We start from the raw sequence: 23,374 nt of genomic DNA, 5'->3' as shown, positions 1-23,374 counted from the left end.
TTGACAATAGTGCCCATGTCACAGAAAGTATGAAATCCCACAGTTTGAGCTCTTGTAAAGTTGCATCCAAACAAACCTCTAACTGGGTGCGATTCTTCTCTTCCAGGAAGTCTAGCTGGAGGTCATGGAGGTAGTACAGGTAAGGTCTGTGGTGACTGTCCACAAAAAGCAGAGACTTGTTGACAAACTCCTCAAGAATGTCCTCTACTTCCTCTGGTTCCAGGTCCCACAGGACAGACAGCACCTGGGAGAAGGAAAAACATCTTATCTTGTGTCCTTGTTTTTTTCCTGGGGGAGTATCCTGTCACATTGCCAAATACCTGAACATTAGTGGATAGTTTTTTTCCATTATCTGTGACAGGTGAAATCCTGTACAAGTAGCATAAACAGGATGAAACCTGTTTGGTTTTCCAATGTAAAACCACAGAGACACATATTTGTAGGGGCAATAACAAACAACATAGCCAAACCTTAGCAGGGACTTTGACGTCTTTCTCTATCACAGTGAGGTCCCTGTATAGCTCTCTATGGTCATCAGGTAGGACCTCAATGCTTGCAGCCATCGCCTGGTCCAGGGCGTCGTAGTCGTAAGATGACGATTTCCTTATACGTTTGAACTGCTTCTGCTGCAGCTGGCACAGATAGTAACGCCAACGGTTGGGCTTCTCTTTGAGTAAAGCCCCGATCAAGGACACCACCAGAGGCGAGCCTGAAACAGCAACAAAAAGACATAGGAAAGGGTTTGTGTTAAAGGCACTATATGTGAGCAATAAAATCTGGTCTTTCTTTTCTTTAAAAATCATGAGAAACATTATATGTTACATCCATACAGCAAATTATATATGTAAAAGTACCTGTAATTTATATAGTGAATGTATAGATTATGTCAGTTTACACACCTTTACATTCTCTGACAATGCTGCGGGCCTCCTCAGGTAGCCCCTGGGGATTATTATTAGTGTACAGAGCGAGGATCTCCAGACCCTTGTTTTCATCCAGACCGCTCTCCACTTCCACCTCATATTTAGCACCTGCAAAATAAAAATATAGTGCACGTGTTTTTGAAGACACAGCATTCTTTGCAGGTGGAAAGAAAAAATAAATGATGCAAGATCTAAGTTTGACCACAGTATAAGACAACAACCTCAAACACAGCAACTAGATAAAAGAATCAAAGTTTTATTTGAGTGAATATTCAGATAATCAGTGCATTATTACAACAAGGTAAAACACAAGCAACAAATCGTGCACATACCACTGACTGAATCAGTAAGGCTTCTGTTTCTGGTGGTCAGAAGTATCCGACACTGGATATCAAACACCTTTAGCACTGTGCTTTCCCAGACGTCATCTAGAATCAGCAGAGATCTGAAGACCCAAACAGGAAGAGACAAGTGATGAGAGACAAGCAAACAGAAAAAAAGTGTTGCACCTCACACCTAGCTAATTATACCAGTCAGTCATATTCTATCATATGCAATACATATCCAAATATGTATATGTATAATGATCTGCTCAAAGTCCTTCTGGAGCTGATCCTACATGTTCCTAGTACCAAATTTAGCACTACCCCTCATATGTTCTTGGTTCAATAAATACAGCAAAAATACTGTATGTTTAATCTGTCATTTAATTTGAAGTAGTGTCATCTATAATTTTCTATAGTTTTCCTGTCACATCACTGTTTATTTCTTTGAATTCACTTTTTCGTCTATATTTGTCTTAACATGATTTTTGGGGGCTAATAATAAATGCTTATGGATATTTGTCTATATAAAATAAATAATTGAGTAGTATTAGGCATTTGTTGCTAATTGTTCCCCTCATAGGTGCTATTTGTATTGTTGTCATCATTACTGTGAGATTATTCCATGATAAAATGAAGCTCATTTAATGTACAATGGAGATTTGAATTTGGAAACAATAAAATAAACAATACAAAGTAGATCATGTTTATCTGAAAATATTAACCTCGGATATCTGCGCAGCATGAGGAAGCGTAGGCGTTCCTTGGCTTCATCCAGAGAACTGGGGGGCCTGTGGAGGGACTGTGAATCCAGGCTCTGCTCCAGACGGAAGCACAATGACTGGATCTTCACCAGCAGGTCGGGTTTGTCCAGCTGGCCGATGGACAGCCAGTGGATGCCTCCGGGAAAGCACTCTGCAGATAGAGGCAGGATGAGCGGGAGGAAAAAGATAGAAGTCAGAGAGACGAGAGGTGCTACCGAAAGCTGACTACTAGGCTACCATGTCTGGAACTGTTCTCTCATGCATCATGGGTGTCACTCCAACACTATCTACCATGATGATTGAGTCCACAGTGAGAAGGTAAATCAGTCCAGGATTATTGAAATTGTTCCTACTAATCTTGAATGCTTCAAAATAATGTATGCAAATACTGTGGTTAGTGTTAAGGCAGTCAAAGATTATTCACCTTCAATGAGTTCATGGTGTCTGACAGCCTCAGCGGCCAGGACAGATTTGCCTGAGCCAGCCATGCCGAAGACAGTGACCCAGCCAGGTTCCCTCTGGAGCCGGTAGAGCTTCTCCCTGACCCGGTTCACCAGCTCTGGTCTGCTGACAAAAACCACAGGCCTCTGGGGTACACCGCCCTCACTGAGCACCGTCTGGACTGTTAGATCAACAGAAAAGGGATTAACAGACATACAGTAAGTGGAGAAGAAAATAAAAAGTATTCATCACACTTACTAACACACCATACTTTTTATATCTGAAGCTGATGTGGCAAACCACCGTGTCAAAAACAAAACAACACACACACACACACAACAAGCAGTCACTACGTTTTTTTTTTTTCTTCAACACTCACATACAACACAACCAAACCTCCACTTTCTCCACTCACGGCTCCCCTTTCTCACCATAGGATGTGAAGCCATTGGAGGTGCTCCTATACGCCTCAGGTAAAATGCGCGGTAGGTCATCATGAAGCAGATTGGCCAAATCATCATATGCCTCTTTGATCAGGGCGTTGTAGAAGGAGATATAGGCACGGTTGTCCTTCTTCAGCAGCAGCTCCAGCAGGGCCACAGCCTGATCCTTCCTGGTGGGCTGGTGAAAGAGAGAGTGATATCAGCGATGAGATGTAAATCTAATAATATGCCTTTTTACATGCTACTACTATTCTGAGGGTTCTAATATGAGCTGGTGAATGATCTGCAAGTTTTTAAAGGAGTAAACAACACAGATTCCCGTTTAGAGGTGGTCAAACAATATATAAAAAATATCTGAAACCCACCATCTAATACAATGAAAGCATGAAATAATAAATTTTGGCACAGCAGAGTAGGAGGTGCAAAGGCCACCATCACATCACTTAGACAGAGACAGAAGGTGAAGATCAAAATTCAACACAGAGAAAAACTAAATCTGCTCACTCATTATTAAGTCACTCTGGAAAAGAGAGCAAGAGAGAAAAATCAGCAGCAGGTGAGGGGGAAGATGAGAAGAGCTGTGTCTAGATCTTCATATCTCGGACATGGAAAACAAAGAGACAGAGCAAATCGGGAGAATGGTGACTCAGTACATGGACGGTGACAAAGTCAAAGGAGGAAAGGAGGGCAAGATTGCATTAAAATCTGATCACTAACTGATGGTGAGTAAACAAAAAATATTTCACAACTGATTAAATCTTTAAAAAAAAACTTTATCTTGATCATATTTGGTGTCATATGTGAGTTAGTTTTGAAAAAATGGTATATCCAGCACAAAACTGTGCAGGAAGCAGAAGGAAAAAAACAGCAAAATACAAAAAAATGTATATCATATGGACCCCAAATTATGCACCATTCTCTATCTTTCACCCTTCACTCTCCCATCCTGAGCAGAGGCTCACCTGGTTCTTGATCTTCTCCTCCTCATCAACGGTCAGCACATCATCACTGATCATGTGATCCATCAGGTAGGAGGGCTTGATGTCCTGCTCTAGTCTGTGGCGAAAGCGCAGCAGACAACTCCGTGCCCCTTCCTCCAGCGCCATGTCTGCTTAACACACCAACCATGCAGGATACTGTTGCACTGCAAATGAATGAAGGAGATACATAGAAGTTTGAAATCAGCCTCACAATTGAAGATGATTGTTGAACATCTGTTCCTGTTCATCCCTTGTTTTGGGGGACCTAAGACACAGACCATGTAGATGCAATGTACCCCAGGTTTCTCTCTCCGTCCCATCATTTCCTATCACATCTCTACTGTCTACTGTTTAATAAGTCAAGCCCTAACCATGAAAATACAGGTGACATGGTTAGTTGATTAATCAACCAACAGAAAATGACTCAGCAACTATTTAATAAAGCAAATATTATACTAATCTCCTTATTGTTTTAAGTAATTTCTAAAGCAGAGATGCCAAACATCCAATGGTTCCAGCCTCTTAAACATGATGATTTGCTGCTAGATATCATAAACAAAATATCTTTGGGTATTGGACAGTTGGTTTAAAATTAAATAAATAAAACAATATTTAATAAACAATTTGAAGACATCACATTGCGCTCTAGGACATTGTTACAGGCATTTCACTGTCTGAGAGTTTAGGGAACATACAATTAATCAGTTAATTGAGAGAGTAACTGTCATAATAATTGTTAATTGGAGCCCTACACGAAAAACAGCTCAAAGTACAGACAGTACACATCGGCCATATACTGTATTTTTAACCAGTGAAAGTACAAAAAGAAGAACAGGAACAGGAAGATCCTAAAAGTGAAATTAAAAGGGCTCATCAGCTGTTCACAGAGCCCTGACTACGTTAAAACCCTACAATACAGAGGTGTGAACTAATACAGTGTCAGCAGTCTCCATAATATTTAGTTTAAACTAATAAAGCCAAAGTTGAGGTAGCTTATCAACCTGTTTACTATCAAGATTAACTCCTTCTTCACAGCAACAAAATGGTGCGTGAACACAAGCAGCTACTTTTTAACAGCTTTCAGTCAATGTGAAAGTGAATGTATACAGATACTGTGCGTCAAGGTTAAAGTAAATTTACCTTGCATCATTTATCGCGAGTTTTTATCTTATCACTCAAACATTTCAATACTTGTCTCGACAAGTTCCCTGACTTTGACCTACTGTAAAACAGAACAAAGACACCGGCGGATACTTACGAATATCTCCTTTTCTTTAACGAGGAAGTTATCTGTTGACCTATATGTGGTTGTAAGGTGAAGTCGCTTTGTAAATAATCCAGTGAGTCAAACAAAAACGTATTTCTCTGTGCTAACGTTACACTACTACACACCCAAATTTGAAAGAACAGAGCTTCCTGCTTCATAACAAAAACAACTGCCCCGGTGTAGTGTGAGACAGCCAATTGCGTGGCGAGGTTTAAACCATGTGACTGATGAGGTCATGCGCTGAACAAAACTGTCACTGGGCAAACTGATGCTGCATTTAAGGACCACGCATCTGCTCGTAAATATGCGGGTTCACTTATTTAAATTCCTTTTGTCTCAGTCAATATAAATAAAACAATTATATCTGTGTGAAGATTTGTATTCTACTGGTGGGTTTTTTTTTTATAAAACCGAGCGCCACAGAGGTATTTTGCACTTTTGGCGCAGATAAGCAAGAGAAATGCTTATCACTTTCGTAATTAATTAATCTGTAATGAATTTAACCAAATTATTTTGTGTACAGCACTTTTCTCACAAATTCTTGACATATATTTAATGCTGCCAGCCTTCTAAATATTACATCTCAACAAATTTTGTGTATGCATTTGTGTTTGCAATTGCTAATTGCAGGATTTCCGGACTGCACCTAAAGGTAACAGTATTGCCTGGTGACAGCAAGAGATGAGCGCATGTTGTTTATTCAACAATAGTGTTGCACTGATAATGCAATTATAAGTGGCCGTAAATAGACTGTAGTATGATGTAAACAAATCAGCTTGTTGCTGAACCTGCAAAGTAACAATTATTTCTATATATACCTTATTTGTATGACACTTTGGACAAAAGCATATGCCAAATTAATAAATGTAAATATATTATGCTTTATGTATCTATATATAAACAATAATAATAACAATTATAACAATAATAATAATAATAATGACAATTTCTTGAATAAGTTAACAGAAGAGCTGTCTTTGTTTATACCCATTTTTCAGATTATTTTTCGATGTAAACATCATTTGCCATAATATTTTTGACCATTTTTTGATCCTCCATCTATGATGTTGTACAATCCTACATGGCCACTGACAAGCCAACATACAATATGTCTAATACTGACTTCAGAGTACCTCAAGTCTGTCCCAAAATATATTAAGACATGCTCAATTTTGTGTTTCTTTTTGAAGTTTTATTATATTAACAGTGGTACAGAAGAAAAGAACAACAACTTCCCACATTTTTCGTGTAAACTTTTGTAAAAGAACATAACTGCTTTTCTTTGTGCATTTCTTTGGGTCCACTTTGGACACGAAATCACTTGGGAGTTCAGCACCTTTCATTTCTCCACGGGTTCTAACAGCCAAAACAGCAATACTGTAACAACTGCAGTACCTCAAAATGTAACAAACATAGCAACTAAACCAATATAACAAATATTCCACAGGCAGAGAATAAGTAAAAATACTGAACATACATGTGACAAGTACTCTAACAAATTGCTCAAGTAAAAACTAAAATGACAAAACCCCAACACAAAGCTACTCATGCAGACAACAGTTATTACTTCCTTTGAGAAGTCAAAATGCAAAACATTTAAACTTGTGTTTTATTTTTCTGCTATGAAGTAATATCAGTGGATCAAAAGTTTAAAAATACAGATTGTTTTTCTGGCTGATGAAAAAGTTAAACAATCAAAGGACTAAGTCCAAGGGATAAGGGCTATCTCATGTCTTACATTAATGTCTTTAAAAGGTGGCACTTGCTATTGTCAATGTTCCTTAACTATAGTTTCAGCGCACTATATAGTAAACTATACAAAACCTTAAACATTTAACAGTGATAAATAATGTTATTATGTTATATGTAAAGAATCTGAAATGCTACTCTGCTACTTTTCTAAATATATGAATTTTATTCCTCTTTGCTTCATAAAGCTCACTGTATGTAACAGACATACTAAGGTTTTGCCCTTTTTCCCCCATATGGACTCCCTCCTAATAAAAGAAGTACAAACTTTGATTAGAAATGAACCTAGTCGGTCACCATCAGGTTCAGACATTGATCTTTTTAACACTGGTTTTCCTGTTTGAAGTGATGATTGTTCATCGGAGAGTGGATTTTAGGGCCTTTATCTCAACGGGTGCAGGTCACATGAAATGTTGACCACACGCCTACACTGCAGTGCCTTTCACTGCTGAATGTAGTGATAAAAACTACATTTATAATACGTTGAGGGTAACTGAAACTATTGGAGTACAGTGGCCGAGCCGAGCAGGAGAGCTGCCTTAGCTATTTTTGTACGTCCTTAGCTTCAGCTGCTGTATATCTACTAGCAAAAAGACTCTCTAGACTGCATGAGCCAAATTTTTGTTTTAACTAGTGGTGACAGAGTCCTGGGTGGTGTCCTGAGGAGGGTTTGTTGCTGGTGGGCTGCTGCTGAACATCAGCTTCCTGATGATATCCGCGTAGAAAGGTCCATAGACAGTCTTGTTGTAGTTGACCAGGGAGATGAACTTTGCTCCCATCAATGCTAGTTCAGGTTTTATGGCAGTCAAGCCAGCTGGTACTTGTTCAAGTTTGGCCTGAGATTTAGGGTCACAGATGAGTGTCATGAAGTACTGCTGCACACGGTCCTCTGCAGAGAAATGAAGAGAGTGAGAGAGGGGTAATAACTTAATATTTCACACATGCAATGCGTTAAATGACATGAAAACATCTTTATTGTATAGCACAAGGCTCAAACGAGTCACTCCTGCTCGCTCCATCTTACCAACTAAAGTGCGGATGGGGTTGTCCTTCTGGGTGATGCTACAGATCTGGCCTGTGAGGGTGGCCTGCAGTGCCGGGGTCAGCGTAGGGTAGTTCCTCTCAGTTAAAGACTTGTTGAGCTCACAGCAGATCTGAGCACTGACGCCCTCTAGTGCCTCTTCCATTTTAAAGTGTCTACAGATAAAAAGAGAGGAGAGTTCTGGGTTGAGCTTCCATTTCAGGCTGCACACGTATAACCTTCTAGTGTGATAAACAGTTGTATGTTTAAATAAAGTCTGTGGATTTAAGATAGAAAAAGGTGAACTGACGGGCTGTGCATCCCATCCAGCAGCACACTAGTCATCTTCTTCAGCCTGTCAGACAGGGAGGACAGACCCTGGATAGGCCCTCCGATAGTGCTGTAGACGATGAGCAGCACTTCATTCACTGCCTGACACCTCTGGAGCTGCCGCTGAATCTCTCGGAGACGTGTCTCATCTGTCATCCAGGTCTAACCAGGAAACCAGAATATAGAGTTAATGCAATTGAGATATGTGCATCAGTTAGATTAACTAATTTATCTTCATCAGAACTTCATGGTAACCAGGAGACATGATATAAAGAAAATGCTATCAGTTAAGTTGCATTTTTGGTGTGTTATGTTTTTTTACAAGGCAGAATAGAACCCCTAAATCCACCAAAAACATTGCGCTCAACCAAAGACAAAAAAATAAATATGTGTATTTCACATATAACAAGCACAGAAATACTCAAGTTATCAAATCTCTCTCTCGGTTACAAACATAAATGCAACACATACTCACCTCAGGCAATGGGCCCTTATCAGAGTCCCATGTGAGGATGTGGAGGAAGGCAGCATTGAGGACCTGGAAGGGCCCCGGCACCGCTGGCTGCCCTTTCCCCTGACCATTAGTCTGCTCTGCGGGGATGGTGGCAGACTGAAGCTCTTCCAGAGCGGATTTGATCCAGGCGGTTGTGTGGTCCAAAGCGCCTGAAGAGGTTTATCACAGTGACACTGGTTGACTCATTTGTTCTTCATTCAGATTTAATTGTAAAGATTGTTTTCATCCCATAAGTAAATATTTCCTTTCCAGCACACATGTCCCGACAAGTATTTTTATGTGTGAATTCTGGAACAAACCTTATATTCTTTCATTTAGTCAGGACATCCAACTCAACATATTCATATATTATCTGTTGTTGCAAATTTCTTAACTGTCTGGCAACAGAAATGGTAAAACATACGGTATGAAAAGTGAATGAAAAGAGTGAGTTCTTGTTCACTCACCAGGTGTTTTTTCCAGGATGCTCTGGAACTTTTCCCTCTCATATTCAACACTGTGCCTCTGCAGCACAGGCCTCAGATTATCGATGGTAAAGTTGACCATGTCCGCCTTCATTAGGTCCAACACACGGAAGATCTCTCTATTGTGTAAAAGAAATAAAAGCAGTTGAAATTTACTTTCTTCTTATGTTATAGCTAAATAAGAAAGCTCACAGCATTCATGTATTCTCTCAGCAGACAAACAGTTAAGTAGGAAGTGTTCTTGCTTTAAACCACAAGTGTGCAAATGTTCGAGGTCACACATTAAGAGATCATCAGTGAAGAGACAACAACATGGCAGCAAAGATTCTGCAGATCTTTATATCTCACCTGAACAGTGTCACAATATTATCTGTGCTGTCCCGGAGCTTCTTGATTTCCTCATCCCTGACTGGTGCACACATCTTGCCCATGGTGGTGATGATGTAAGAGGCAAGCCCCTGTATGTCTACAGCGTCGTTGTCAGCCTGCTGACGAATCAGGTCCATATCCAGCACCTCCATGATCTGGGTCCTTATCCGATTGGCACCCGGGTTAAGGAATGACAGTAAGGTCTGTCCAATGAGGAAAATGTTTGTCGTTTTATTGAAGCATTATTTAATTCATCATGTGAGGTGATGCAGATAAAGAAAAGCAGAGAATATGGATCACGCAAAAGGCGCTGCAAATAAACATCAGGAAAATGTTCCTTAATTTTGTACAGTCAGAGGAAAAAAGTCATTTCTATAAACGCAGAGAAGCTGTAAATATCAGACTGTGTGTGTGCTGACCTCTCTGATTTCCTCCAACAGTCTGATGGCTTGCCCATACTCAGGCGGGTCGTCATTCAGCTCAGACTCCAGGATGTCCCAGAACGCTTTGTGGACATTTTCTCTAACCATCTTCCATAAACTAAAAAAAAAAGAAATGGTGGATTTTGCTTAGCTGAGTATATGATCTGTCAGGAGTAATGGCCATTTATGAAATGGGCTTTGATCGATTTGTGGCTTTGTTCTCCCATCTCTCCAAACATTGAAGGACAAAACTCAGTGCTGTTTGGCAGGGATGGTGCACAAAGGACTAAATGATTATGACATACATTATTTTAAAAAATAAAATGTCTCCCTTACTGCTGAGTATGGAAAATAATTTTGGAACTGATGATAAATTACAGAGTCTATCTTATCTGCAGCTGTCTGTCTCCTCACTCTTTCCCTAAAGAAATTCTTTTTCTCTCATCCCCTCATCTGTCAGTCTGGCCTCTTCATTCTTTTGCTGAGTTCATGTTGTGCTAAAGGTAAACAAAGACAGACAATGAATACAGGAGAAAAGACAAATTCTTCTATATCTGTCTCTTTACTGTGAAAAGGAACTGATAAAATTCAATCCAGATCCAAAGAGATGTATTTGATCAGAAGTTGGGACTTATGCTACCTGTGTTTATTAGATATGAAAATATACCCTCTTTTTTTGTCAATTTATTCAATAATTTGTCAGTGTTTTTGACCAATTCACTTACTTTTTAAGGCACAGGTAAAAGTAAATGAGTAAAGATTTATTTAGAAGGCACTTTTCAAGTAACAGCATCTCTTTGAATTTCTTTTAGTTGTGTCATGTTCCTTTCAAACTAACATATTGTTGGTTGCCAGACCCCTTTTACAGCTTTTTACAGCATTTGGGTTTGTAATCATGATAACTAAGTTTTTATATGAGGTGTATGCATAATTTTGTCAACACTATAAAACTTGACAGAGCATAGATCAAATAAATAGCCCTCTCTGACTATTAATCCAATTTATTCCACATTGCTGTTATTTTTCTATTTTTGTAAAAACCCTTACCTGACAAACTGGTATTTAGGTTTACTAATATACTACAAAACATGATCAAGTCGCAGAGAAATGGAGACACAGGATCTTGTTTTATGCAGCTGATATACCTGTTCTGTGGTAGGCTGTCTGGCTCCAGCTGGAATTTGCGATTCATAATGATCTCATGGGCAAAGCTGAGATTGAAGAGGTCTCTGGCAGACTCCATGACTTCATCTAGGGTTACGGTTTTGGGTGGGCTCGCTGTGGGAAACAAATATTGAGTTATAAGTAGACAAAAACAGTGGGAACATAAAATTGACTGACATTCTATTATGATAGTAGCGGTGTTGGTTATTCTTGGAATGTGATTTCAGACATGTAGGTCACACTCAATTGGTTTTCCTAGTCCTGGGCTTAGATGTCTTAAAATATTATCAGCACTAACACAATGGTAGCATGAATATTCTTTTCTGAGACATTGCAGAAGCCAAACCAACTGGTAGGCCTTTCCTGAGAAAGGAAGACAAACATGGACACAAAAATGAAAACAATATGTCAGGTATTGTTCAGTGAGCTTAAGCAGAGAGCAAAAAAAAAAAAAGAGGGAAAACTCACAGGAGGGGGTGCAATGCTTGCTAGAGCAGTCGCTGGTGAAGCTTTCACGGGAGCAGTCCAGGTCACTGGTGGAGGTCATGCTGTCACAGCGCTCTGATGACGATTCTACATCACTGCCTTGATCTTCACCGCTGGATGTGGACACGGGTCGCTCATCGTTTAGAGGCATCTTGGGTTACAGCTGCACATGAGAAGTTGGATAACACCCACATCTAATTATAACTTTTACAGATAGCCAGTGGACTTCCTATCACGTTATCTAACTCGACCTGTTCTAAAAGTCGCAAGTTAATGAGTATTTTACTACTTTCAAGGGATCTTGGAAGAAACAGGTTTAACTGGAAAGTTTGTCATTCCTTCGTTGTTTGGATCTTCAGTAGGAGATGAAAGCCATAGATATGGTAGAGAAGTCCAAATATATTGAGAGATGGACTAAAGCATTGTTGACAGTAAAAAAAACTGTGTGTTACCTGTGTGTTTGTGTGAGAGAGAGTGCGAATGAGAGAGACGGGGGGAGCATTGACTTTTCACTTTAGCGATAGTTGTTGTCGTCAAGGCAGTTAACAGAGTGTAACAAAAACACCAGTCACGCTCAGTAAAACAGCTGGTGGGCCAGTCACCATGGAAACAGACATAGCTGCTTTGTTGTACTCTTCTGAGTATCAACATGTTATTAAACTTATGGGAGCAAATGAGGTCATTTGTTGGGAAAACTCTTGATGACTCAACACGTGCTGACTGCCACGGGACAAAGCCAGGACACAAACAAGACTCATTTCCACCAAAGGTTTAAACAAACATTTGTATTCCTTGTGGATAAAAGGGACTCTTTGTCCAGGCTTATTTGAGATCAATTGTGTCTCCAGGGTAACATGGGACAACAGAGGGTTTCTCAACTGTCAGAAAGATCCTGTTACACCTGTCCATGTGTTGTCTCTCTCACACACAAATAGAAATACATTAGCATAAGAAAGAAAGGTACAAATTAAGAAAAATCCAAGTTACAGCTGAACCCAGTGAACTCAGTATTGAAGTTGTGTGCATGTACCTATCATAAAAACACCAAACTGTATCTTGATTACTGTAACAATTGAGCAGGTGTCAGTCTTTCTAACATTATCTAAGACATACACGCTGGCAGGGTGACCCTTGGGTGTTCCTGTTCCTGCTTGCGGTTATCTGCGGCCAAAAATGAACGCACACTCCCTCGCTGCTCTTTTTGGTTTAAAGATAGCACAGGAGGGGTGAGGGTGGGTGTCGGAGGGGGGAGTGTGTGTGTGTGTGTGGGGGGGGGGGAACGTGACTTCCACATACCCCCGCTGTGTCCAAAACTCATTCATTACATCATTTGCCTGACCGGACAGCTAGGTCACAGCAAAGCAGCAGGCCAATTTTCAGAGATTATCTAGAGTGATGGGTGCAAGGCAGTCCAGAAAACTGATGACGGATTAGGCCCACTCTATCATCTGCTGCTTCTTAATGCTGTCTGACTGTAATAAAATGCATTAGTTTGTTGTGACAAACCCATACAGCAAAATGACAAAGATAAAAAAACATGTTTAGAGATTGAATTACTGATTTATACATTTAATAACACTGACTGTACATTGTAGACAGATACAGCACTGGAAAGCTATGTGCTCATAACAACACATCTGAAATAATATCCATACATCTTGGCCAGATGTTTTGGATCTGTGTCATATGAACAAAACAAAACGTGAGGGAATACAATATGTACTGTTACAGTAACTCCTTCAGAAACAAAGAGTCGTCAGGGATCCAGATTTGACTGCAGCATAATGTAAACAAAACAGTGGATCAGGGAGGCTGGGCTAAGCACCCAGGGATTCTCCTTATTGGCTGCAGCTTTCTGTCTCTCACCCCTACATGGAAAATCTTTGGTTACAAAGCTGTGCACATGGATAAAAAAAATACCCACACACGCGTAAGAAGTGGGTACACGTGATCTGAGCTACAGACCAAAACAAGAACTCCATGCACATCTATCATAGTACATGTATTCCTTTGTCAGTGCCAGACTCGAGAGAAAAAGTGCAGTATAAACATAATGCTGTTTCTACAATATAAATGTATTGTGTTTAAAGTGACTGCTGTTACACTGTGGCAGCGTCTTTATGGCAGGCTCAGTTATTTGACCAAATGTTCCAGCTATGACAAGCGACTATAAATCATGAATTTGGTTATTTTTTTGCGGAGCAGCATATTTTGACGTAAGCTAGTTAAAGCTTTTCGACGACTGTAGCGAAGTTTCCGCTTACTAAACACAACAAAAGTGAGACTCAAATCAACATAAAAGTAACCAACTGAGGCAGTCGAAAGATTGAAAATCGTATAAAGAGTGAAACGTGCTAAACAAAAGCGACTTTTACCTCATTCAAGTCTCCTGAGAGGGAGACTGACACCAAAATAGCTCAGCTCTGAAGTGCAGATTGGTCGTCGTTCGGTACTGTTTGTCTCTCCGTTTAAAGGTCCTTCGCTCCCCCAGTTGGGACTGAGGACAGGCAGGTGAAACTATTTCGCACATAGGGGTGTTTAACGGCCAAGAAAAGGCGAATATTGAGTTTGTGTTTATGGATTCCGGTGTTTTCTTAAAAAATTAAGTTTTATAAATCGACAAGCACTAATATAAATGCATGGATACACTTAGTTCGGGAAAGGAAATGTAATACTCTGTACTACATTGTACCACCCCTTGTTGAAATGGTACGCTCCGCTCTGCTTTGTTTACGGATGTGAGCTCAGTATGCTCATACCTGGCTCATAGCATGGATGTGTTGGCTATGGCTCATTGTGTGTGTGTGTGTGTGTGTGTGTGTGTGTGTGTGTGTGTGTGTGTGTGTGTGTGTGTGTGTGTGCGTGTGTGTGTGTGTGTGTGTGCGTGTGTGTATATTATGATTGATTCATAATTTGTGTTCGGCTGAATGTCTGTTGTTTCTTTTGCTTCTATATTTACTTGGTTGTTGATTCAGTGTGATAAGCAGGTTTGTTTGTTGTGTTTATTTGGTAAAGTGTGTATGTAGAATGTAGACGTATATATGACTGAGTGTGTGGTGGATCCCAGGGAGGATAGCCAGTTACCTATGCTGGTTCTAATGGGGATCCTAATAAAGAAAGAAAGAAAGAAAGAAAGAAAGAAAGAAAGAAAGAAAGAAAGAAAGAAAGAAAAGAAAAGAAAGAAAGATGAATCATTTCATTGTAGCGTCCAGATTTGTTTTCTGGTTATGTTAAGACCAATTTTTATACAAGACATTTGGACTTGTAATAGTCAGAAAACAACCAATTTATAACAGCGTGACAGTGATCAACATGCAAAATATCAGGAACCTGAAAGTAAATGGAATTTAGCTATCATTGATTTGACTACATCTGTTTAAGGACTCAATTTACATCAATGCTATGTCCTTCCAAATGGCAGCTCTCTAACTTGATTTAGGAGAAGTTTTAATTTAGATTTTAGCCACAGCATGAGACAGAGGGAATAAAGGTAAGGGGAATGATCATCCAACATGAAGGATTTTCATCCCCTTCCGGGAAAATGAAAGAGAAGGTGTGTGGTTTAACAGTAAGAAAAGCAAATAATATATGGAGTAGATTCATGTAGCACTAAGTCCAAAGGTCAGTTGTATAGGGACAGCAGAGGTAACAATAGATTGGTTACACAGGAACAAGGAAGGACAACAATGATAAAATTATGTTTAGGTCTGCAGTGCCTTGGAAAATGCCATTACATGCAATGCATACTGTAAGAGGAATTACATAATGTGTGATGAAGACAAAATATATTCAGGCTTTGAGGGGAATTGTTTGGATTTGAAGGATGTTATCTTTAGATATTTGGATATAAGTGCTATAAAGATATAGTGTGTAACACAGTGTATCAACAAAGCGCTAACACTTCACAATCTCACTACTGAAAGATGAGTAGCCTCCCACCAATCCATACTCCAGTCTATTGTAGGTGAAAGATGTGCAGCAACGGCTGTTAAATGCCATAAGAGGAATTCAAAGTGTGTCTCAGAGGACTTCTTGGGATTTTTATTTTTAATTTTATTAATCTCATAAAATAGCTTGCAATAAAATTAATTTTCTGGAGAGGATTGGATGACTTAGTCCTCCGGTCCCCTCTGGTTTCTCTCACATCCCTAGAGTTTTATTGTTGCAAAATAGAGGCCGACTTTTTTGTCAATAGTGTGATTTAATGTAATTTACCATGTATTATTGACCAGTAGTTCCATTTACAATGTTTGTCACGTATGGAGTTCTTGTTGTAATAAAGCCAATTATTTGAATGAAACAAAACTCTGTGAGCTAAAAATGTGCTGCTGTAGAATAGAGAAAATGAGCTGTCTGTAAAATGGGCTGTTCACTGAGCTGAGGAGACAGTTGCAAGATGCAGAGAGTTTTTATTGGAAGGATTAAATAAACAGTTGTGGAAACTGTTTAGGAGAAGAGGAAATAGTGGGTTTTATTTTTCTCACAAGAGACTATATATATGAATGCTGAGAGAATGCAGTTATATTATTTTAACAGAGTACATGAAAATCATAAGCAAACATCCGATGGGTTTATGTGTGGCAGGTGAAGACCGCAGACTACAGACTATGGTGACAGTGATTGCAGCATATTTTCCAGCAGGGAATAGAGGAAAAACTGCAAGAACTGTAGGCTACAGGAACTCATTTTCTTTAAATATATCCTTTTGAAAACAATTACTAACTTAAAATAACAGAAAGGCAATTTTACCTTATTTGCGATCCACCTACTTTTAAATAAAACAAATAAATAAATAAAACTGGCCGGCAGTGCGTGTTGTTGTCTGTAGGAGGCAGCAGCGTACAGCCTGTTGACATGATTAGAAGAAGAAGAAGAAGAAGATGTTTACGTCACACGGAGAGCTTGTGATGGCGGTTGATTTGACTCCTCGGTTCAGAAGGCTGAACAGCCAAACACGAAGTTTTCGTGAAAATATACAGCATGGTAAGTTATGAGTGTAAAATGCTAAATATGTTTAAGGTTAGCTAGTCTCTCCTTTATGTAAATGTAACCACAGAAGCGAAACACAGCTGTGTAAACAAGTGCGGACGGTGGAGGTTTAGCACTGGCATGTTATTAACGTTACGTTAGCCTCGTCTGCCCAGCCGTGGTTACTGGAGAAAAGTAATATCTCGGACTAAAATGTTTTATAGACCAGAGTTTCATGGAAATGGAAATCCATGGACCTTTTTTTAGTTTAACGAGGCTGCATAGAGTTTTCATCAGTGGTGGAGGAAGCAAAAGTAGTAATACCACACTGTAAAATGACTCCACTACAAGTGAAAGTTACTTCTTATGGGAGAAAAACGGCCCTGAGTTTTATAGTAACCACAATATATTTTTGTATTAATGTTATACATGAATTCATGTATAAGTGGCATTTTACTTTGTTGGATTTTATATACATTTGTGTAGGTTTAATGTATAATAATGCGTCATATATGTCACAATATCAGCATGTTATTTGTATGTAAAATCTTAATTTATAAAGTAATTAGTACCTATAGCTGTCAGATAAATTTAGTGGAATATAAAGAACAATATTTACAATAGAGCTGAAATGATTAGTAGATTAATCAAGTAATCAATCAACAGAAAATGAATCAACTATTTTGATTATTGATCAATTATTTAAATACTTTTTGTCACAGTCACTGGTTTGAGCTTCTCAAACATGAATATTGCTGGATCTCTTAGTTTCTATGATATTAAACTGCAATAAGAAATATTAATATGTCATATTGAGCTTTGGGAAATTGTTGTGTACAGTTTTTACTTTTTTCTGGCATTTTATGGACAAAAGGGTTGATCCAGAAAATTATCAGCAGATGAATTCATGATGAAAATATTCATTAATAATTAATAAAATCTGAAGTCTGAAATGTTGTGGAGTAGAAGTGTTAAGTAGCATAAAATGGAAAAACTCGAGTATGTCAAATTTGTACTTCAGTACATGTACAATCCAACACTGATTTCTGGTGAAATGATGAGTGTTACTTTTTAATGATACTCTCAACGGTACAGTGTCCATCCTCAATATTGATATACGTATATGTTGAATAAGCAAACCTCAGAAAGAAATCTGTTTCACCATTTTCACATCACCAGATGTTAGAAGTATTATTTTTCACGATGTAGTTGTTGTTATTTATGCTTCATACTCACTCTTGATGAGAGTCAGAACGGGTTTATGAACAAATTGCATATACAAAGATTTTCAAGGTACATGAACGGGCGTCTTGTATATGCTTAACCTAATTCCATCTGCACTCTCTCTTAAACGGACAATTTCTAGTTTCAAACGGATTAATCCCATTCTGGCTAGAATTTGCATAACAATGGTCAGAAATAATACCGTTAAAAATGTGCTGTTATTAAGCAGTATTACACTTTAGTACCTTAAATTCACACCCTGCATGTGTTATTTGTGGCTTTATGAAGTGTACACAAAGTGTAATAATATGAAGATAATTGACACAAAAATCTCCGTTACAGTCTCTTGATACAAAAGAGAATATGGTGAAAATAAACTCACCTCCAAATCTAAATAAATCCTGATGTTTCAAGTTTATTGTCATTTCATTAAAAAAAATTACTGCTGAATGTAATATCGTTTCTCTCAGGACCAGGGTATAAAAACTGACAAAACATAATGAAAATCTAATCTGTATGGGAAGTGGTTACATCAGTAACCTTAGTGTAATAAAACATCTGTTTTTCATAATTAATTTAATTGAGTGTCCCACTAGTTTGAAGATGTGTTGCACCTTAATGAAGTCTTTTATAACATTTTAGCTATAGAATTAACCTGTTTGTCTGCTTTCCTCTGACCCTGTGTCTCCTAACAGGTTTCTCAGGGCCTTTCGGTGCCACTCAGCTGTGGCACAACATCATCCACGCCCTGCAGACCCAGGTGGAGGTGCGCCGCTGTAGGAGGCATCTGCGTGTTCACGCCGAGTGCTTCACAGGCTCAGACGCTGTGGATGCAGTTCTCAGTTATTTGATGCAGAATGTGGTGTTTTGCACTAGCGAAGTGTCTCGCCTTAAAGCTGCACGACTCTGCCAGGCTCTGATGGAAGCCAAGGTGTTTGAACCAGTAGGAACGAAGCTGTTTCGCAGAGACAAGGAAGTGACATTTGAGGACAGCAGTTGCAGCCTTTACCGTTTTCTGGAATATAAAGTGTCGCCCAATTCTGCCATGCACGACTGCAATAGTGACACAGAAAACATGCCACCAGAGGGGCGGGAAATAAAGAGGAAGAAGAGCTCCAGGTTGATTTTATTCATCTTGTAAAAATATTCTGATATTAGTGTTTTTCAATATTACCCAGTCCCCCTACACAGAGGTTAGTGTTAATTCTTCAACCACAATGCTTCCTGATTTTGTAGGAAGCTGAATGAGCTGAGAACAATCTCCAATCCCCTCGCTGTTGGACCATCAGACAGGAAGGTTGAGAGGCTGCTGAGGACTATCAACCTGCGACCATCCCTGTCTCCAGCTCTGACCACAGCTCCCACCGCTTCTGCCTTTCTGTCCAAGGCTGGTAAGACTGAGCTAATTTGTCTGTATTTGCCAGTATGCGATGTGTGCCCTATGCAAGTGAATGACACTGAAGAAAGATACAGTGGATATTTTACTTTTACTCAAATGTTTTTCCTACTTTTTTCTCTCCCTCCAGTGGTGGATGAGGTTTGGAAGCAGCAGACGCTGCTACAGCTGCTGCAGATAATAGAGTTGCCCATGCTGGACTGCATCCTGACCTCTCCTGCCAAAGTTCATCCCCAGGCTTGCAAGGCTCCTCTGGCCACTCAGGACCTGGTTATCTCTAACACATGCCTGGAGAGGGAGCTGCCTGACACCCTTAAACTGCCTCAGTTAGTACTCTGATTAATACTTGCACAGGGGACATAAAACTATAATCATATAAACTAATACTCTTAAAATACACTCGGGTAAAATTTTTGAAAAAATGAAATATTTTTGGTAAGCTTGACAGTAAAATAAGTTAAAAAAATTGCTCTATTTCATAATTTTTTTCTCAGGTTGGATGGGTGGCTGTCGGCAGCAGCAGACTGCTTGGAGCTCTTCCCCGACCAGCTGATCGTTGTTGCAGGGGAACAGCTCAGCCAACGAGGTGGTGATGACTCTTTAGACGGTGGCCAGGCAGATCAGAGGGAAAACCAGAAGAGACTGCTCTTTGACACCATTGCCAAGTACTACAGTGGACAGGAAAAAGCTCCACTTCTCTCAGGACGCTACCTGGATATACATGTTGCCATTCTGAATTTACTGGGTAAAACTTGATAAGCTTTACAATGATTGTATAGATTTAATGTATGGCATCTTGAATATGGTGGGAATAAATTTGAGAGCACATGCTGGCATACTTAACATCAGAAAACAAGCATGTGCATATAAGCATTAAGACATATTTCAGTGACAGCACCGATCTGACATAATTCATTTTCTGGTTTTGCTCTAGTCATGAAGGTCAGTACTTTTTCTCTCTATGAATATATTAATCTTTTTCTGCATCTCCTCTTGTTTCTTTCCAGATGTCGGGAAGGTGCAGGATGCCATCAAAGCTTCTCAGTTGTGTTTGCGACTACTTGGGACGAGCATGAGAGATGAACTCCGGAGATTACTGGCCTTTATGGCCACAGCAGCTCACTTAGATGCCTATCGTCTGCAGAAACAGGTAGCTTAGTAGCCTCTTTCATCAGCTCTGGCTTCTTGTGCACACTTATAGGATTCTTACTTTATTGAAAACAATGGGAATAGAATGTAATTTCTCATGTACTAATTGTGTGTTGTGTATCATTTGACTGATTTATTTTGCAGTATTATAAACAAGGTTGGATCAGTGGTAACTATATTGGAATCTGTCACTGACTTTCTGCTGTTTTTCCTTTCAGATTGATAACAGGGCCCTGGTCTGTCGCACTTTTCAGAGGGCGATTGTCCAGAATCATGAACTGACTCGATCCCAGAGTGAGACCCTGGTGCTGTTTCTCATGGACAATCACACTGACCTCTTCAAGGTACATTTCTGCCTTAGCAGAATAATTTAAAATTTAGGTCTCACCAACATATATACAGTTGAGAAGTTTTGCATCACCAAAATTTCTTAATAGAAAAAAAGATTGTATCAAGTTTTATTAAGGTGTTAATTTGTCACAATAGCAGAAAATCACTCAAATGACCCACAATTGCATTTATAAAGTTCCACTTCATAGATACAATGTTGACTGTAGACCTACAGACACCTGTTTCATTTTTCATAAATTTGTATTTAACATTTTGAAAATCCTTTACACCCTTTCTTACTGTAATGATTACAGACTCCCACATCCCTGATTGAAGCTGTGAGGAGAACACTGAGGACGATGCAGCAGGGCAAAGACCCCGACTCCATTGCCAGTAAGACAAATTCAACTCCAGGAAAATATACGCACAACAGCCGACCTTACACAATGCACCACATGAAATAACAACTCATCTCTAATCTCCATTGTGTATTTAGCACAGATTTTGATCTGGTCAAAAACAACTTTTTAACTTTGTATGTATATAACTGTAAAAACACAGCAATGACGGTCAATTCAAGTCCCTAATCCGTTGCGTTCCATCCTGGTTAAACATACAGTTTGTCACAGTTTTTATCTTCTACAGCTATTGGTTTTGATTTTATTTGGATCTCTTTTAGCTCATTAGCTAATCTTCCAAGAGTCCACATTGGTAACAACTGACAATTTAGTCCCAAAGCATCCAGAAAGCAAATACTCCCACCAAGGCTACACAATCCTCAGTTTTTTTAAAATTTTAAACATAGTAAATGTTTAGAAAGTTTTAATCTGCTTCACAAAATACACATAGTGACTGTGGCCTGAAAGGATTTCATTTTAACACCTCAGTATGAGGAGTTATGACCAAAAATATTAAATGTTTTACAGATGACCACATGGTAGCACTGTTGCTCCAGAACCACTCCAAAAACCTACCAACTTGTTTGCTGACATTGTGCATTAATGCTCCAGCTGAAAACTAATATACTTCTCCCCACTGTGTATTGCAGCGTTCACCTTCTGCCAGCAGGTGACGCCACAGGAATACGAGGACCAGCGTGAGGCTACAACTCTGGAGAGCCTCAAGCAACTTCTTCATGACATCTCCTCCAGCAAGAACATGCCTGTGAAGGAGAAGAGGAGGCTGCTCAAAGAATTTGAGAAACATCACCCCGTGGTCTTCCTCCAGCATTTCTCCAGCACCTTCTGAAAATGGTATTGATTCACATCTAAGGTGCACTTCAAAAAGCCAGTAGATAAGAGTGTTGATACCTGCTTACACTGTAGAATTGTAGAAGTCTTTTTTTTTTTTTCTAAATAATTCTTATTGTCCTGTAGCACTGGATGGGTTAACACTGCAGTTTGATGAAGCATTTTGAGATACAGACTTAACTGTAGTTGAGACTGGTTTTGCACTAGTTTATAAACTATAACATATCATCTAATCTAACATACCAGGTGCCTCAATAGTGTTGTCTGTGAGCTGTGGAAGATTCAGCTGTTTGTTGCGGTTGGCTGTTTGTGTTAAGTGAGGGCAGTTTTTTAAAGATTTTACATTGGTAGCATTAATTTTATGTCATAAAGGTGAATAATGTTTAAAGAAGGTTTAATTCTTTTGTGCCCTTGATTGTTCTGCGGTTACTATAGAATATATGTATATATATAAAGTATAAAAGGGATTACTGAAAATAAAAACTCAGTCAATTAGCCAGATGTTTTGAGGCATTCTCCTGTATTATCCTGAGGCTATTGAAGTTAGGTTGATTGGGGCTTTTGAAATGGATCAGTGGTTTTCTGAAGTAATGCTGTGCACTTCGACATTAATCTCTCTACATATCAAATGAAGAATAACAATATTATAGCAGCCCTTTTGTTTCTTGTTGGTTTTTGGTTTGGTTCATTTTCAATGTAGTGTGGAAAAGTACTGGAAAAGCAATACTAATGTACCTGAACACAGTTTATGACTTGTTTTGGCTAGAGATGAAGTACGGAAGTTGTTTTTTTTTTTTCCCCTTGGAAGGTTTAAAAATGAAATGTAATATGAAATGAAAACAGAAAAGGTACAATAGTGTTAGCTCAGGTTAATTTAATATGTTATTAATTGTTTAAACTTGGTTATATACTTTTATTGCAACTTCTTTGGGTTTTACTTGAAAGGTGGACATTATGCCTTTTCAGAGGAGGAGGTGTAATAAGTATATTGTTTTAGGCTACTAATTTAATTTTAGGTCAAGTGTGATGCTCAGTTGGAATTTTTTCTTTTAATTGAATTGTCATGCAAAACTAATTTACTGTCAATCAGCATTGTCTGTTCTTTGTGTACACTGAAACCAAGTGAGAATGCACTTTATGATGCTGAAACATGCTTTATTTACTGTTGGAATAACATATCTAATAAAGTTTAACTGACGATCTCAAACATGACTTTGCTGTAATTTTTTTTAGTGCATGTCTTATAGCAAGGAATTCACCCTCGGTGGTCCTTGATGTGGTTCTAAGGGGTTCCCTAATAAGAGGAACTTAACTAAAGTCTATCTCCACTCAAAAATGTGTTTTTTTTCTTGTTCCTACAGTCGGATATTTGAGCTTCACTGTGCAGAGTTTGATAC

At 39.0% G+C, this 23,374-nt stretch overlaps 3 protein-coding genes across 7 annotated transcripts in view; 1 reads left to right on the top strand and 2 right to left on the bottom strand.

The window, feature by feature from the left end:
• Positions 1 to 5,303, bottom strand: part of apaf1 (apoptotic peptidase activating factor 1) — a 48,084-nt gene extending 42,781 nt beyond the window's left edge. For all 3 annotated transcript variants that reach the window (XM_042403121.1, XM_042403122.1, XM_042403123.1), the window contains exons 1-9: positions 5,133 to 5,303; positions 3,857 to 4,038; positions 2,883 to 3,072; positions 2,435 to 2,632; positions 1,972 to 2,161; positions 1,256 to 1,368; positions 900 to 1,031; positions 471 to 709; positions 77 to 244 (exon numbers count right to left, since the gene is read on the bottom strand). In XM_042403121.1, the coding sequence (XP_042259055.1) occupies positions 77 to 244; positions 471 to 709; positions 900 to 1,031; positions 1,256 to 1,368; positions 1,972 to 2,161; positions 2,435 to 2,632; positions 2,883 to 3,072; positions 3,857 to 4,000 (1,374 nt within the window). In that variant the 5' untranslated portion in view covers positions 4,001 to 4,038; positions 5,133 to 5,303. The remainder of the gene's footprint in view (positions 1 to 76; positions 245 to 470; positions 710 to 899; positions 1,032 to 1,255; positions 1,369 to 1,971; positions 2,162 to 2,434; positions 2,633 to 2,882; positions 3,073 to 3,856; positions 4,039 to 5,132) is intronic.
• A 1,004-nt stretch (positions 5,304 to 6,307) lies between these two features.
• Positions 6,308 to 14,161, bottom strand: tcp11l2 (t-complex 11, testis-specific-like 2). 3 transcript variants are annotated; one of them, XM_042404101.1, is made up of 10 exons: positions 14,036 to 14,161; positions 11,643 to 11,823; positions 11,156 to 11,288; positions 10,008 to 10,128; positions 9,568 to 9,791; positions 9,202 to 9,338; positions 8,717 to 8,904; positions 8,222 to 8,403; positions 7,915 to 8,087; positions 6,308 to 7,779 (listed from the first exon to the last, which is right to left on the bottom strand). In XM_042404101.1, the coding sequence occupies exons 2-10, from the start codon at positions 11,809 to 11,811 to the stop codon at positions 7,517 to 7,519; spliced, it is 1,590 nt and encodes a 529-aa protein (XP_042260035.1). In that variant the 5' UTR covers positions 11,812 to 11,823; positions 14,036 to 14,161; the 3' UTR covers positions 6,308 to 7,516. The 3 variants fall into 3 exon arrangements, with proteins under 3 accessions (XP_042260035.1, XP_042260036.1, XP_042260037.1); XM_042404102.1 differs by lacking the exons at positions 11,643 to 11,823; positions 14,036 to 14,161 and adding an exon at positions 10,389 to 10,507 and having other exon boundaries at positions 11,156 to 11,247; XM_042404103.1 differs by lacking the exons at positions 11,643 to 11,823; positions 14,036 to 14,161 and adding an exon at positions 10,425 to 10,507 and having other exon boundaries at positions 11,156 to 11,247.
• A 2,373-nt stretch (positions 14,162 to 16,534) lies between these two features.
• depdc4 (DEP domain containing 4) lies at positions 16,535 to 23,184 on the top strand. The gene is made up of 9 exons (XM_042403312.1): positions 16,535 to 16,643; positions 18,548 to 18,971; positions 19,089 to 19,243; positions 19,379 to 19,574; positions 19,743 to 19,993; positions 20,256 to 20,398; positions 20,616 to 20,741; positions 21,042 to 21,120; positions 21,776 to 23,184. Exons 1-9 carry the CDS (start codon positions 16,541 to 16,543, stop codon positions 21,973 to 21,975), a joined length of 1,677 nt encoding a protein of 558 aa, XP_042259246.1. The 5' UTR covers positions 16,535 to 16,540; the 3' UTR covers positions 21,976 to 23,184.
• The last annotated feature ends 190 nt before the right edge of the window (positions 23,185 to 23,374 follow it).

This window comes from Thunnus maccoyii, chromosome 23, assembly GCF_910596095.1.
Source record: "Thunnus maccoyii chromosome 23, fThuMac1.1, whole genome shotgun sequence".
Taxonomy (NCBI): domain Eukaryota; kingdom Metazoa; phylum Chordata; class Actinopteri; order Scombriformes; family Scombridae; genus Thunnus; species Thunnus maccoyii.
This window is presented reverse-complemented; position numbering and strand designations above follow the sequence as displayed.